Here is a 17,665-nt window from a genome sequence, read left to right on the forward strand (position 1 = left end):
CAGTTGAACTAATTATTTTCGCTAGCAAGATCTCATTTGATTATTCAATCCATAAACCTACTGCCAGCAGGCAAGTTTAAAGAAATATAATCTGATTGATTGGGGTAATGAGGGACTTAAAATTTGCCTATAGATTATGCATTTAACTTGTCGGCGAGGCTATTGAGCCGTACTGCAATCTGTTAATAAAGTTTTAAATCAATTAATCAATCAATGCCGTTGGAAAATCAGGGTTTCTGCTCTCGATACGTGCTGGCTTTTCAACTGAAGCGGCCGCGCGCACTTATCCTGGGTCTCAAGTCTGGTTCGAGTTAACGAGACTGAATCCACCTTCGAGGAACAGGAAAATCCCGGCTTCAAACATCGGGTTAATTGAATCTGGATAATGGGACTCTTGATCGACTTAGTTGAACCAGGTACGGGGAATAGGGCCCTGGCCCGTTGCCCAGTTCCAATCGAAGCTTCAGGCAAGAATGGGGTCATGACACAAAACGTTTTAATCCACACCAGAACATGCTTGCAAGTTACCCATTTCCAACAGAATACCATGGTCCTTCCTTGTGCATTTCATATGCCTCGGAGAGAAGGGATGTGTTGGAACTGGTCCCACTCCCAGTGTGACACGCAAGGCCATGAATCAACATGAATCAAGCACAGGAAATGGTATGGGGTTTTCTGTTGGAAATGGGTAACCTGCATGTTGTGGTGTAGATTCTTATGACCCCATTTTTTGCCAGTCTTGATGCTCTGAACCGGTTGGCAGACTAGAACCATGACTGTGTATCAACTACACTACTAGCATGAATTACTACTTAATGTCCACAAATCCAAATTATCCTTTTAATTCAATGCAGATGGGAGTTTGTTTTCAGTTGGAAAGGGGAATTGGCAATGACATAGTAGGCACTAATCCTGCAAAGTTGAATTAATTTAACAGTTGGACAATGTGTCTGTCCATGTAGAACATACTTTTGAAGACATATCTGTTTCATTAGTAGCCAACACAGCAGAGAACGACATATCAATCACACCCATGATATTAAAAATGAAGTACTTGCCTTAGTACAATGTAGAGCACCTGAATGTCCCCAAAATGAATTATGAACCAAAAGAGAAATGACGCATCAGTGCTTGGGAATCCTGGCGCAGAGGCCATCAGTAAATACTCTTAGTGCCAAGGCTCTGCCTTCCAATATGAATTGAAAATGGGGGACCCTTATGTAAACAAGACCCATTGTACCCATTCTGCAATCTGTTAAATAAAGTTTTCATTCATTCATTCATTCATTCATTCATTCATTCATTCATTCATTCATTCATTCATTCATTCATTCATTCATTCATTCATTCATTCATTCATTCATTCATTCATTCAGAGACTAATCACTGCCCAGCTGGGGTGTATTGTAATCATCAGGATTGGCCAGTTAGATAATGATATTATTCACGTTTTGGTTAATTTGTCAATGTTTTATTTGAAATGTATGTGTGATGCTAATGGATAATCTTGTGTTGCCTTGAATTCCTGAAGATACATTTGTTCTTGCATGCCTCCAGAATTCAAACATGGTAGCCATACTTGAAGAATTGAAGTTATGCTCCAAATGAAAAAAAATAGCAGCACAAGCCACAGGCAATCACAGTTGTGATGTTGTTTATTATAACACATGACCTTGAGTGTTGTATTGCTTTCATGCACATTTGATACAGCTGATTTAATGTGGTGAATAAAACAGTTATGCTTCAATGAAGAGTTAATTCAGCACTGTGTATATTATATTCGTTATAGCAGATCACACACGGCACTCAGCCAATCATAGTACATCAATAAATTAGTTAGTACTTCATCTGATGGAGTCAGTGGGATTGGGTTGCATTGATTAGCTGTGTTTTTTTTTACTACAGTATATACAATATCCTGTATTCCTGGCTTAGGATATATCTATGTTGTGTTATTTTATGCTGAGGAAAAGTCACTCGGATGAAAGCTCCCGTTTAGATACGGTACACGACCAACACAGGCTCCGGTATTCTTTGATAACACAGGTTTATTGACATAAACAGAAAATGGAGTGGTGGATGCTGTCAACTCCAAGATGAATACCAAAGTGCCAAGATTCTCTAAGCTGGAGACAGCTGATCAGTCCTTGAGTCTAACTAAGATGTAATTGTTGTGAAGGGCCAGATTAAACTGAGAGTCTACCTTTATTGTTTGATATACTTTGTATATTATTTATATATATACACGGAATATCCCTTTACCTGCGTTCGGACCAGAGTAATATTCGCTCTCCTATTGGACAGCGCCCCCAGGCGCCAGCGCGCAAGCCCCCAACGGCAAGTTCAAAGACAACTGCAGGCATGTCGGAACATGCCCGGAGTCAGCGTAGTGATACCAGACAAGGACTGAGGTTGGGACTAGATATTCACTTAAGTATAAATACAGCGCAAGGTGCGCACACCGTGCTTAGTTCAATTCAGTTACGTTCAGTACCTTACCCACCTTCACCACGAGCCAACGTGCAGTGAAGTGAGCAACCTTGCGTCTAACAGAGCATTGAGAACCGCGTGCGAATAGAATGGTAAAAGTGTCAGAGTTTAATGAAGTAACGTTGAGTTCGACTTAATCTAATGTGAAGTAAATAGTCGTTCATTTATTGTATATCGTGCGGCCACAGTTCTTTCGTGTGTAACATTACCCAGCGGTTCGTCGTGTCTTTAGCTAGTGTACTTAACCAGGCTGTGTGGCCTAAATACATCGCCCACACCCGAGGAGTCCTAGGCGGAGAACCGTTGGACATGTACACAGGAGAATCGACGTCGGCGATTGCAGAACCATTCCTGGTTGGATTATATTGATTTGGAACGTGGTATCCGGAGAAGAGCATCGTTGATTTCCACTATCGTTTGGGATTCAACCTCGTGAGGATTACAACTTGGGTCGGCCTCGGGGACAGGGCTGGCTAGCTGTCATCAATGCTGTCGAGCATCTGGATTACAATTATTACTTTGCTGCTGATCAAGGGAGTTTACAAGGACCGACTCCTGTACCTGGAGTCTCTTTATTCCTCATTGAATCAGACGGAGTACCCGAACATTCCTCTACCCTCCAGGCCTTACACCCCCGGAGGGAACCCATTGTCTCCAGTCGGTACCAGTGTTGCCCTATATAGTTGCTACTATACGACAGGTGGTGTCAACTTAGACCCATCGTAGGATTCCTGCTATTCTTAGTGACTCATGCTCTTGACTGACTTTACGTATATTCTTCGCCATACAAGCGCGACCCTAATTCTCATTCTGTAACCTAACGTTGCCTAATAATAATAAATTACCCTCAAATACTATTTCTGTGTCAATGCCGTGTTCTTGTGGGTGTTCACCATCTATATTTGATGTACTGTCTGGCCAGTAATTAAAGTACATAACTAGCAGTGGTTTAATCTATTACAATCTTTAATACAGTCAGGGTTTTGTAACCCCTCAGTTACAATTTGTCCTTCGAGCCGGATGGTATCAGTGTAATATTTAATATAATATTAATATTAACATGGCCAGCGGTGAACACTCCCAAGCGGCTCCCCTAAGCTAGAACGCCCGCAGCGCAAACGTCAGCTACCTCCATATATGGAGGAATTCGCTTTCGTTCTACCCCCTAGCTTATCTAAACAGACGTTAAATACGGATAAAGCGGATAGTCTAAGCATGTCCAATCCTATCCACTTGGCGACCCTGCCAGTAGAGACCCCAGTGGGTTCAAACGAAACTGACTCAGCTCACGGGGGGGACCAGGTGGGACATGACGTGACTATACCTCCAGACAGCGTCACCGGGATAGACCCCAGAGCGATCCACGATAAAGAACGCGCTCCAGAGATAGAACCCGACACACCACCAAGAGAAGAGAACCGCGCCCAGGAGATAGACCTCGGAGCGCGCCAGGAGAACAGATCTCCAACAAGCCCTGTCAGCACCCGATCACCTCCGTCAGTGTCATCCCCCAGCGAGGCGGACCAGAGACTGGCGCAAGCCTTGATCGCCACACTGACAGCCTCAACCGAAAGAGACAGACTCCAGGGTGAGCGCGACCGGCTTCAAGCAAAGACGCTTAGTGAGCGCGAACACTCTGCCACGGAAAGAGAGCGCCTTCACGCGCAACTCCAAGCGCAAGCCCTTAGTGAGCGCGAACACTCTGCCGTGGAACGAGAGCGCCTCCGGGCGCAACAATTAAGTGAGCGCGAACACTCTGCCATGGAACGAGAGCGCCTTCAGGCTCAACAGATGAGCGAGCGCGAACAACGAGAGCGCCTCCAGGCACAACAATTAAGCGAGCGCGAACACTCTGCAGCGGAACGAGAGCGCCTTCACGCGCAACTCCAAGCGCAAGCCCTTAGTGAGCGCGAACACTCTGCAACCGAACGAGAGCGCCTCCAGGCGCAACAAAGGAGTGAGGACGACCGCATAAGACTGGAGGAGAGGCGCCTTCAGACGGAAGAGAACATCGAACGAGACCGCGCCAATGCACAGCACGACGCCGCCAATGCCCAGCGCGAAGCAGAGCGCGACAGGCTGCAGGCGCAGATGATAGAACAATTGATCGCCAGGGCGACACCCCCTCTCTCCGCACGGAGTTCCCGGAGATCATCACGACAAGGGTCTAGGGCACCTTCCCCTACCCGACAAAGCGACCCGGGACCCGGCCAACAGGAGGAACCTGTCTACGTCTCCGAGCCCCCTCCCCGACCGGTCCATACGAGACCCAGCCAACGGGGAGAACCGGCCTACGTCGCCGAGAGACTAACTAGAAGACTCCAGGACCTAGAAGAGGAAGAGGAAGAGGAGGAATATCAAGCCCACCAGCAAGAACGTACTCTGGACCAGGAGGCCCAGTACAGCCCCGACTTCAGCCCCGAGTCACTGCACTACAAACCCCCGACCCAACTCACGGGTGAGTTTGACGTACAGTCAGCACCGAGGAACAGCACCTGGGGACCCGGCCTCTGGTACCCACCAAGTACTAACCCACGACCACACGTACGGGGAGACTCGCCCAGGAGGCCTCTTCCCCTACGATCACCAATGTACCAGCCATCCATGGCATCGTACCTTGGCACACCGACTTTCCCAGACTTTACGCGCGAGGACAGAGCACAGTACACGGAATTACGCATGTGTTTGGAGACTATGATGTCCGATGTCCCCGACGAGTCGTACAAATATGCCATCCTCCTCAAGCATCTCAAGGTGCCCAGAGCGCATAACATAGCGCTGGCATATTCCAACTCAAGCACCCCATACTCCGCGGCTCTGGTGGCCCTCGACCAGCGTTATGGACGTATATGGGATTACGTGATCCAAGAAATACGGGATATCGACCGCCTCCCCCCAGCCAAAGACAATAGAGCACTGGATGACCTCTCTATCAAGGTACAATCCCTCGTGGGGATGCTGGGGTCCCAAAAGGAGAAGGGGAGATATGAACTGTATGCAAATTCTAATGTGGAGCGAATACTGGAGAAGCTCCCTCCAGCCCGCCAAGAGCGTTTTCGGCGGCAGAGAGACCACCGTGATCCCAACGGCCCAGAGCCATCCCTCCTAGACCTGGCCGCTTTCCTCGCAAGGGAAGTTAGCAGCCTACGACTGGACACATTCGTGTGGAGTGGATCTAGCCCAAGAGATGGACCTCGGAGGTCCAACGATAACCGCCGGTCAGTGACCGTTATGCACCAGGCCGAGTCAGTGCCGCAGCACAAGAACCACAGCACCCCCCAGACCAAGGGGAAGTGGAAGATTGTATGCCAGTACTGTGAAAAGGAACATTGGCTGTCTCAATGTGACACCTTCAAGAAGCTGACCGCTGACGAGGTGAGTCAGTGGATCAAAGCCAACCGCCGCTGCTTCCGCTGCGCGCGCAGCCATATGGCAGCTGAGTGCCGTCTAAAGAAGAGATGCAGCAAGTGCGACGGCGCCCACTTGGAGGTCCTACACGACAGCAACAAGAAGAAACCCGTACCCCCAAGCAGCTCGAGAGTGAACGTCATGTACATAGACCCTGCGAAGAGCGGGAGCTCCCGAGTGCTCTTGAAGGTGGTCCGAGTGATCTTAAGCTACGAGGACAAGGTCATGGACACTTACGCCGTCCTAGACGATGGGTCAGAAAAGACTCTCCTCCTCGCATCCGCCGCAGCCCGGCTGGGTCTGCGGGGGAGCGAAGAAACAATGACAATCCGTACCATTAGAAGAGACCTGAAGACCATAAAGGGTGAAAATGTCTCCTTCACGATAGCAGCGGTCGGGCAGCCCGAGAAGCAGTATAGCATCACTAACGCCTTCACCAGCCACGACATAGGCCTGTCACAGTACACCTACCCCATCCCAAAGCTGATGGAGAAATACGTGCACCTACGTCAACTACCTATACCGCTCATCGACGACGCCACCCCGACCCTGCTCATAGGATCCGACCACGCACACCTCATCGTCCCAACGGACCGGGTCCACATCGGGCCCAGAGGCTGTCCAGCAGCGGTCGAGACCCGCCTGGGTTGGACACTACAAGGCCCCCTCTCCGGGTCTTCCAACCGACCGACAGCCACTCGCTGTCTCTACACGAGGATAAACGAAGAAGACACCACCCTCTTACAGCACGTCGAGAGGCTATGGACATTAGACGCGATGCCCTTTAAGAATGAAAAGAAACTCGTTCGCTCAAAGGAAGACACTTATGCCATAACCCTCCTCGAGCAGAGGACAAAGAGAGTCGAGGTCAATGGAGTGATGAGATACGCAACTCCACTCTTGAGGCGAGAGGGTATGCCCACCCTCCACGCCTCAAAAGAAGCGACAGAGCGATATCTACTGAACACCGAGCGGCGTCTAGCCAAAGACCCCACTCAAGCCACTGTGTACCGCGCTGAGACCGACAAGCTGATCACAGCGGGACACATAAAGAAAATTGACATTCAAGAGGCCGACCAGACGATCGAATCTTGGTACGTGCCCCACCACAAGGTCCACCACAACGGCAAGGATCGCATTGTATTCAACTGCAGCTACCAGATCGGACTACAGAATCTGAATAAAGAACTCTTGCCCGGCCCAACACTCGGCCCCTCTCTCCTCGGCGTACTACTATGTTTCCGCCAAGACAAGGTGGCCATCAGCGGCGACATCAAAGGGATGTTCCTGCAGGTGCGACTAGTGGAGGAGGACAAGCCCTTGCTGCGGTTCCTATGGAGAGAGAGGATCAAAGATGAGCAACCATCCATCTACCAATGGGAGGTCCTCCCCTTCGGAACCACATGCAGCCCATGCTGTGCTACGTTCGCACTGCAAAAACATGTGACAGAAGACCCTGAAGCTGACGAGGAGGTCAGACAAAGTGTAGAGAGGAGTTTCTACGTGGACAACTGTCTGCAAAGCGTCTCGACGCCAGAAGAAGCCGAAGCCCTCATGCTCAAGCTCCGCGCCTCACTGATCAAAGGCGGCTTTGATCTCTGGCAGTGGGCCAGCAGTGACCCTCAAGTACTTCGCAGCCTCTCCCCAGAGACAAAGGCAGCAAGCAGCGAGACCTGGATGGTGACCACCCTTCGCCATACAAGCGCGACCCTAATTCTCATTCTGTAACCTAACTGTAACTGAGGGGTTACAAAACCCTGACTGTATTAAAGATTGTGATAGATTAAACCACTGCTAGTTATGTACTTTAATTACTGGCCAGACAGTACATCAAATATAGATGGTGAACACCCACAAGAACACGGCATTGACACAGAAATAGTATTTGAGGGTAATTTATTATTATTAGGCAACGTTAGGTTACAGAATGAGAATTAGGGTCGCGCTTGTATGGCGAAGAATATACGTAAAGTCAGTCAAGAGCATGAGTCACTAAGAATAGCAGGAATCCTACGATGGGTCTAAGTTGACACCACCTGTCGTATAGTAGCAACTATATAGGGCAACACTGGTACCGACTGGAGACAATGGGTTCCCTCCGGGGGTGTAAGGCCTGGAGGGTAGAGGAATGTTCGGGTACTCCGTCTGATTCAATGAGGAATAAAGAGACTCCAGTTACAGGAGTCGGTCCTTGTAAACTCCCTTGATCAGCAGCAAAGTAATAATTGTAATCCAGATGCTCGACAGCATTGATGACAGCTAGCCAGCCCCGTCCACGAGGCCGACCCGAGTTGTAATCCTCACGAGGTTGAATCCCAAACGATAGTGGAAATCAACGATGCTCTTCTCCGGGTACCACGTTCCAAATCAATATAATCCAACCAGGAATGGTTCTGCAATCGCCGACGCCGATTCTCCTGTGTACATGTCCAACGGTTCTACGCCTAGGACTCCTCGGGTGTGGGCGACGTATTTAGGCCACACAGCCTGGTTAAGTACACTAGCTAAAGACACGACGAACCGCTGGGTAATGCTACACACGGACAAACTGTGGCCGCACGATATACAATAAATGAACGACTATTTACTTCACATTAGATTAAGTCGAACTCAACGTTACTTCATTAAACTCTGACACGTTTACCATTCTATTCGCACGCGGTTCTCAATGCTCTGTTAGACGCAAGGTTGCTCACTTCACTGCACATTGACTCGTGGTGAAGGTGGGTAAGGTACTGAACGTAACTGAATTGAACTAAGCGACTAAGCACGGTGTGCGCACCTTGCGCTGTATTTATACTTAAGTGAATATCTAGTCCCAACCTCAGTCCTTGTCTGGTATCACTACGCTGACTCCGGGCATGTTCCGACATGCCTGCAGTTGTCTTTGAACTTGCCGTTGGGGGCTTGCGCGCTGGCGCCTGGGGGCGCTGTCCAATAGGAGAGCGAATATTACTCTGGTCTGAACGCAGGTAAAGGGATATTCCGTGTATATATATAAATAATATACAAAGTATATCAAACAATAAAGGTATATTCTCAGTTTAATCTGGCCCTTCACAACACTAACGTTGCCTAATAATAATAAATTACCCTCAAATACTATTTCTGTGTCAATGCCGTGTTCTTGTGGGTGTTCACCATCTATATTTGATGTACTGTCTGGTCAGTAATTAAAGTACATAACTAGCAGTGGTTTAATCTATCACAATCTTTAATACAGTCAGGGTTTTGTAATCCCTCAGTTACAGTAATGTTACACTAGAATGCAGGGAAGGTACTTCTTGTTTTCCCCTCACAAATGGAGAGACACTCATTTGGCGGCCCTAATAATACTAATATTAACTAAGCCTACATGACTCAATAATGGTTTTACAGTAGCTTCTATTATATCTACCCAAATCCTTCAGTGTTCAGTAAATAATAACAGTGCCAAGTATATGTATATTTTTGTTTGGTAAATATAAATTAGCTGCTTTCCTAATCACTGTCCATCTGGGCTGGTATTTACATTGTATTTTTAATCAAGCTGGCAAGAATCATGAAAATGTGTATCTTGTTGTCTGTGTCTATTCAAAATAAATTAAAAGCTACTCCATGATATTTTTCAAAGTACTTTGACCAAATGTAAAGGCTCAATTCTTCTTGAAACACCAGAGCAAAATGCTAACTTCAACAAAGGTGCTTCAGATTAACCTGTTAAGCCCTAGCCCTATTTTCTAAAAAATCCACCTAAAAATACATACCTAAGTAAATGGAAGATTGCTCCACAAGGGCTATTTGCATGTTCTTGGTATCTAGGGACATCTATGGATCTCAGGGAATGTATTCCCAGTGTCAGAAATATTGTGAGGCTTGAGTAAATTGTGATGAAACAAAGGAGAATATAAATTATGATTTTTCTTTGAATATTTGACAGTAAATAACAGCATGCTAAAAATGACCAGGCATGAAAAACTGCCACTGAGCTCGTTCAGCACCTTCTTGAGATCAGGTGTACAACAGATTTAAGCAAATGAATAAAGATAAGATGATTAAACAGAAGGTTTTGTAGATACAGTACTGAATTCTGCCATCCGGACACATGTAATTTAAAATATTATTATAGAATATACAATATCAGGCCTATAAATGACCTTATTATAGCCAACTCACACATCTATGGATCGGGCCAAATCTTCTCTTTCCAATGGAGTTAATTTGGATTTAGTATCACCAGGCGTGCAGCAAGAACCGTGAATGAAATCTACTGTAAGTACAGTTATTTCTTTATAATGGAAACTGCTCCGCCATTTTGAATCGGTTTGCAACGTGGATTTTTGCTAAACGTTCACAGAAGGTAGACAATCTTTGTGGTAGATAATCCCGAAAAATAAGAGAAATTAAAATAATTCACCCACAAATCATTTGTTTGCAGGAAGCTGGCATGAGTAATGTCGTTTTTAGAAATGTCAACACTCATTCAAAGCTCAAGTTCTCATCTCTGCATTATGATAACAAACAGAATTGTGGCGCAGATTCACAATGGTAGATAAATAGCTTGTAAATGAATGCATTTCAAAAACAAATATTTCACTAATAACACTTTAACCTATTGGTAAACAAACGTATTGCTGAAAATATACACTATGACTGCTGGATTAGGGTCTTTACTCTTGGCTACATTTGGAAAAAAAACGCAACATTAATCCATACAGATTTATGATGTGATGTCATCTGCGGCCCGCCAACGGACCACTCAAGTCAAGTCAAGTCAAGAGTTTTAATTGTCACGGCATACAGGTGTACAATGAAATGCGGGTGGTCTTGCCCGCAACGATGTGCAATACAGTGGTACAACATAATAGAATAAAAAAAAAAAAAAAAAACATTGTGCAGTAAACAGGTAACAGGTAACATGGAGTGACATCTCGGTATCTGTACATAGTTATTTACAGAGCATAATGGGACATGCTAGTTAGCTTTGGTAGTGCAATACACTGTTCCTGTTATTCTAATTTAAAGTGTCCTTTCCTTTTGGCCATAAGTGTGCGTGTGTGCGTGTGTGCGACATGAGTGTGTGCCCGCTCATGTTAAAGTGTTAAGTGGCTGCTCGTGTGTGAGCGTGCACAGCGTGCGTGTCGTGTGTGTGTTCATGTGTGCTTGTGTGTGGATAGTTCAATGTTCTGAGCACTCAATGTTCATTGTTCAGGGCTCTGATGGCCTGGGGGAAGAAGCTGAGCCTAAGCCGCTCTGTCCTAGTAGCTGGGGTTCGCAGGCGTCTGCCTGACCTCAGCAGCTGGAACAGGCTGTTATTGGGGTGGTGAGGGTCTTTCATTATCCTGCAGGCTCTGGATTTGCACCTCTTGTTGTATAGAACCTGCAGGGGGGGTAGTGCAATACCCGTGGTACGCTCGGCTGAGCGCACCACTCTCTGTAGGGCCTTCTTGTCCTGTGCCGTGCTGTTTCCATACCAGGCAGTGATGTTTCCAGTCAGGATGCTCTCTACAGCTCCTGAGTAGAAGGATTGGAGTATCTTCCCCGATACTCTGAACTTCCTTAACTGTCACAGGTGGTAGAGGCGCTGTTTCGCCTTCTTTACTACTGTGTCTATGTGTGTTGACCATGTCAGGTCCTCTGAGATGTGGACCCCCAGGTACTTAAAGCTGCTCACCCTGTCCACGGTAGCCCCGTTAATCATCAGTGGTGTGTGCGTCTCCTGCTGTCCTCTCCTATAATCCACGATCAGCTCCTTGGTTTTACCCTGACCGCATGGGGTCTTTCGCTCAGAAAGTCCAGTACCCAGGCGCTCAGGGCGGAGCTCAGACCTAGCTCGATCAGCTTGTCCAATAGTCAGTTATTGTCTTCAGTCCCTGCCATAATCCTCTTGTGTCGTTTTGTGCCATTTGTGTCTCCAGTTTGTCAGCATATGTCCAGCATATATACACTCGGGCTAAATAGGCCATTTGTATTAGATTAGATTAGATTCAAATGTATTGTCAATGCACAGCACAAGTAGGCCTACAGTAGAACGGAAATCATCTAATCATGTTAAACCCAGATTCGGCTCAAACAAGGGACTGAACACGTTTAGCAATTATGCCACATCAATGTGGAACGCCCTACCCACAGCTGTAAATGAATGTGAATCACTACCCACTTTCAAAACCACTCTCAAAGAGCACCTACGAGAGACTGCAACCCAATAATACACGAGACCCTCTTTGGAACCAAGTAAGGTTTCGTCGATAATCCAATGTACACCTACCACTAGGGATGTCCCGATCCGATCACGTGATCGGGATCAGGGGCCGATCACATGATTTTCAGAAGATCTGGATTTTTGTTTTGTTTTATTCAACAAACATGACCATGTTCACGTCTTAACACTTTCGCGGCCATTGGGATCCGTCTAATCTCACTATAAGGCCAGCTTATCATAACAACCTTTCATTGTGTGTGAGGCTGTTTGTAGAGCTACATCTATACTTTATATTATTGCTATCTGTCCATTGTCATTGTCAATTGACACTATAATCTGTCCCTTCAATATGCCTTAAATAAAAAAAGAAATTCATCAATATGTTCCCATTTTATAGCGTCGTGAATATGAACTATATACCGCAATGTTCTGGGGTATTTCCTGGAAGGCGAGATACAAGGCGCTAAGCTAATAACGTTGAATCGAATGGCGTTTCGGCTATACACAAGCTAGAGCTAAAACTCAAAATGCATATTATCGGTATCATGGTCCACCATGAATGCATGAAAGGGGGGGGCGGGGGACGTTGTTTCTGATTATTGATTACCAATAACGGCATTAGCCTCATTCGCTGACCGGGTGGTTGGCTATCAAAGCAAGGCCCGATCGGGCTGTAATTTACGTGAAAAAGCTCTTACCGTGGGCCGGTTGGATCCCAAACAGGATTTCCCAGTTATTGATCGCCATCTGGTAGATCGATATGTCCATTGGCTGATGCTATATTCCTTTACTGCATACTGAATTCAGCGTCCCAAAAAGTATTCCAAGCTACATGCTACATGTAGCTTGGAATGTGGTTGGCCCTCAAGCGTTGGATCCGAAACACGGATATCCGTGGTTGGCCACGTATGTGTTAAACTCATACTGAGGCCTTAGTTTTGGTTTTAAATTACATATCATCATTCATTTATTTATTGTCTCACAGAGCAGAAGAATTTGCCAAAACAAACGCATTTCCTTTGATTTACACCGTCGCACGACAGTGACGTATGCCGAAAATAGCAGACCTCACAACGCGTCGTTCCCGCAACACCGGCAGGTCCACCTGATGACTCGGAGCAGCTAGACAAAATGTCAGAAGTTTGGAAGCATTTTAATTGAAACCGAAGCCAGTCCAATAGTCAGTTGCAATGTTTGCAAGGCGGACGTTCCGCGTGGAGGAAAGAACAGAGCTGCGTTCAACACTACCAATCTAATACGTCACGTTATGTGACTAGAGCAAGCAAAGGAATGGGGGACTCGGCGGCTGGTGCTTTGCCAAACAGCTGTATTGATTGCAATGCCTCGCTTGAATGAAGAACGTTCACTTGGATAACGTCAACATTCGCTTTGTGAGGATTATTGTCTGTGTTTCAGACCAAAATGGAGCAAATCATTACGTAAGTCGAACACTGTGATGTATACTAATGTGCAAACAGATTGAAACTTTGAATATTTCTCGTATGAAGCACATTCTCAGGGGCTCAGGGTGAATGTAATGTGAGCCGCCCGCCACGCTCGACTGGGGCTATTGAGGCAACAGAGGGGCTTGTCTCGCTTCGCCAGTTTCTGACAAAAATGCGTCAAATTGGTTACTAATGTGAAAGATCAGATCGGGAAAGATCGGTATCGGCAGATACTCAAAATCACATGATCGGGATCGGATCGACTCATGAAAGAGGAGAGATACATGTATGCGCGTGCGCGCGGGAGCGCGCGTGCACGTGGCGTTTGGCCTTGGCCCATATTACGACTGCACCACTGCCCCCACCCCCAGCCCGCCTATGTTGAGTATAGTCAACAGATTAATTAATATAAATAAAACATAAAAAACAATGGTCTTCTTACATATAAATCACAATAACTATAATCTATAGCCTATACTGTATAACCTGTATAACTGGATATGGTTGTATTTTAACATTCATTATCTATGACAAAATGTTTTAGATATCAGTCCAGTAACCTTGTATTTTAGGCCGAATAGCATAGTTATTTTTCACACAAAGGAGATATCTCTGGAAATATGTTATGCAATTTTTCTTTGGAATAGTGTAGCCTGTGTAGGATGTTCTATCAATAATTTGTAAGGGGTTGGGGTAGGTGTGAGAAGTACTACAGCTGATCTCCAGAATAGGCCTACTGTAAATATCTGCTAATGGTTGGTCTTTCTCTTTCCCCAAGGTCACCAGATAATTCACATTGTAACTACTGTACAGTACCTGTAAAGTTTAAAACACCATCCGTTGAATTTCAATTAATTGCAGCCAGAAGAGCCAACTCAAGCGCAGAGTAAAACACAACTCATGTTCCAATTGTCGAGATTTTCATCCCAATCCTTATAATGCTGGACTGGAATCAGGATGAAAGGGAAATATAGACTAGGTGTTTATGTTTATGTTTATGTTTATTTAGGATCCCCATTAGCTTTTGCACTTGACAAAAGCTATTCTTCCTGGGGTCCGGCACACACAACGATACAACAATATTCAATACATTACATCATTATCAACATCAACATCAATTACATCATCAATTACATCATTATCAATATCAGTTAGGATGATATTGTACACAAGATATTTATTAGTAAAAAATATTAAAATAAAATAATTAAAATAAAATAAATAGTGCTTCCTGAGCAGCACTCACTGCCACCAACATAAATACCACTAACAGTCAATTGGTTTTCACCGCTATGCCATAAGGGCTCAGTGCATGCTCGTTAGTAGATGGCACTTTAACTTCCTTTTGAAAGTGGCCTTGGATTCTATTTCAGCTATGTAGCTTGACAATGAGTTCCATTCCATGATAGCTCTGTAAGTCACAGAAGATTTTAGTAGATTTGTTCTCGGTTTAGGTGCAATTAGATGGCCTGACGTACTGTAGCTTGTCTTGTCATAATGTTCTTCTCTTATGTAAACTATATGATCATAAAAATACTGTGGTTTTTTGACAACTTAATGAGACGGGATTGCAGACGTTTCTCAACCGGAAGCCATGATAATTGTCTGTGCATAACTCCAATGTTAGTGCGCTTTGAACAGTGGACAGCTATAGCCTGGCAGCCTTATTTTGAGCTATTTGTAGTTGGAAAGTAGCAGACAGCATAATGTTATTTTACCCTCAGCTGCTCAGTGACCAACAACAGAAACACAGGGCAGCTCTAAAGTGCATCTGGAACTGCACAAGTGTGAAGCAGGGCATTACTGGAAAACGCATGTGCCCAATTCAATCTTATTCGGGTGAATAAAGGATGATAAGAGCATTGTATGGGTCAAACAGAGTGCGAGTGGAATGCACTGGAATTTAGACAAACGAGCGAAGGAGCATATTGGAAACGTCAATTGCTCAAACCTAATGTCAGTGCAGTGTGATGAGAGCCCTGTGCATGGAGGCTGCCGCGACACAGAGGCGACGGTCATGTTCCCAGTGGTTCTACCAGTGTTGTTTGTCTCTGAGGGAAGCAACGGTTGTGATTTAAAGATCAAGAACAGAGGGCGGGGCTTGAGATGGGTCAATTATACTCTATAATTTCTGACTGAATAGCTTAAGTTGTATTGGATAAACTGAGCCATGCGTTGTTGATCGTTATTTAGTTCTGTTTCCTGTGGTAATTCTTCATAGTTTCTAAGGTCATCATCTGTCTGTTGTGTTGAGGCGTTGCTGATTGATTCACCAAATCAATCTGTAATGTGGTTTATAATAACTGTGTTTAGCACCTGTTTTAATGAAAGATGATAGCAAAGAACACTAATGGACTTATTAAAAACACGGTTTGCGATTGTAGAGGGTGTAAAAGAAAGGTACGACGGAAATCTTCTAGTGGGGAAATGATGAAGGCTTCATTGCCAGTTAATCTAGAACATGCTTTCAAACACTGATTTAACATTTCAAAACATTCCCATAATGCCAATGTGTTTTTGTTCTGCAGGTGACTGTATTTGCCTAGACGGCTACATGAAGGACCCTGTGCACAAGCACCTATGCATCCGCAACGAGTGGGGACCCAATCAAGGGTAAGTTATGATAATCGCCTCATGATAGGGCATGATAGCTCGTTAACAGGGCCAACTACTGTATCAGCAGGAAATAATTGATGGCGAGAAACCGTATAGGGCCTCGAAAGCCATTATATGAGGCCATATTCATTTGTATGGGAGAAAACGAGTGCAGGAGGAACGTGTTGGCGTTAAGCTCATTAAAACAGTCTTTGTTAAGATAAATAACAGGCGGTAAACAGCTCCACAATGTCTGCAAGTTCACAGGATGCTAATTGAGTGCATAGTGTTGATGTAGCGCATTAACTCGTTTTTTTTCTTTATCACACTGTGACTGAGTGCTATTATCCAAACATTAAAGATAAGGTCAATTTAGAAGAGTGGCAATTATTAGTCTGACAGCTTTTGCATCGGATTCCTATTCTTGGTAAATGATCTGTCGAGGTATGGTTTAATGTATATCAAAGTTAATGATGAAACGTACAAAGATGGTGGAGTAATCTTTTTTTAGAAGCTGGCGACTAGTGGGCATCAACCCTCCACATTGGCGCGATTTCCCTCTTAGCCGTTTTGACGAACTTTGTATGCATTACATACAAGGCTTTATAACGAACCACCGTGGATTCTGAGGGTTAAGTCAAAACTCATCCTAACTAATTATTGCAAGTTCACATTGTGTTTTCTAAGGGATCAACAGAAAGCTCAAAGAGTCTCGACAAAGACCAGTGGGGTGAAAACACAAGCTGCTGCTGAAATACAGTATAAAATTACCCTTTTCTCTCTGAAGTCTCCTTTCAAATCGGCAATGGCGCCTTCTTCTGTGGTTTTCTGGGAAAGCTCAACGAACACTTGGTGCTGCCACCACTGGTCGCCAGTAAAACACATTATTAACCTGTCAGGTCAAGGTGCTGATCTTATTGACGACCAATAGTGGCAGGCAGCACCGAGTGTTCGTCGACTGGAGTATTTTAAACTACTTAGTAGGTCTGTCTACACGTCTGTGATTTTTGCAGACACAGTTTCCTGACATGTGGAGCACATGTGACTCAGCCACATTATCAGCCATATCTCTCAACTTGACATATTAACATTAATACATTGAAAACCCCCCAGGTGGTTTTCCCACCTGCCATGGTGATGACTGGAGAGTCAGGGAAAGTGCATTTATTTTCATGCCATGTAATATAATATTACATAATATACTGCACATACATTTTATCACAAAGGAAATTAATAGCACTTATATTGATGAATGTGATATACGTAGCAGAGGTAAATGGCAAATATTTGCCATAATGCTCTCTATATTGCTTGTAATTTAGATACATTTAAGTATTTTTATGGCTGTATTGTTGTAATGTCAGACCCGAGAACATTGTGTGAATAACAGAAATGTAAACACCACACAAGAATGAATGCAAACTGTAATGGTTTAGGCTGTTTTATATATTGCCATTTTTGTTCTCTGGCATGATTTCAACCCACTCAAGGTCAATACTTATCAATTCAAATATTTATTCAGAGCAAAGGCGAAATATCTTTTGGC

The 17,665-nt window shown here is 44.9% G+C and overlaps 1 protein-coding gene across 1 annotated transcript in view; it reads left to right on the forward strand.

Annotated features, from left to right (window-relative positions):
• astn1 (astrotactin 1) overlaps positions 1 to 17,665 on the forward strand; it is a gene marked incomplete at both ends in the record, with an annotated part of 1,409,859 nt that overhangs the window by 516,188 nt on the left and 876,006 nt on the right. Inside the window, one exon of the mRNA XM_084327731.1 lies at positions 16,053 to 16,137. Coding sequence (XP_084183857.1) covers positions 16,053 to 16,137 — 85 coding nt within the window. The remainder of the gene's footprint in view (positions 1 to 16,052; positions 16,138 to 17,665) is intronic.

Source organism: Notolepis coatsorum (genome assembly GCF_963971535.1).
Source record: "Notolepis coatsorum genome assembly, chromosome: 13".
Lineage (NCBI taxonomy): Eukaryota > Metazoa > Chordata > Actinopteri > Aulopiformes > Paralepididae > Notolepis > Notolepis coatsorum.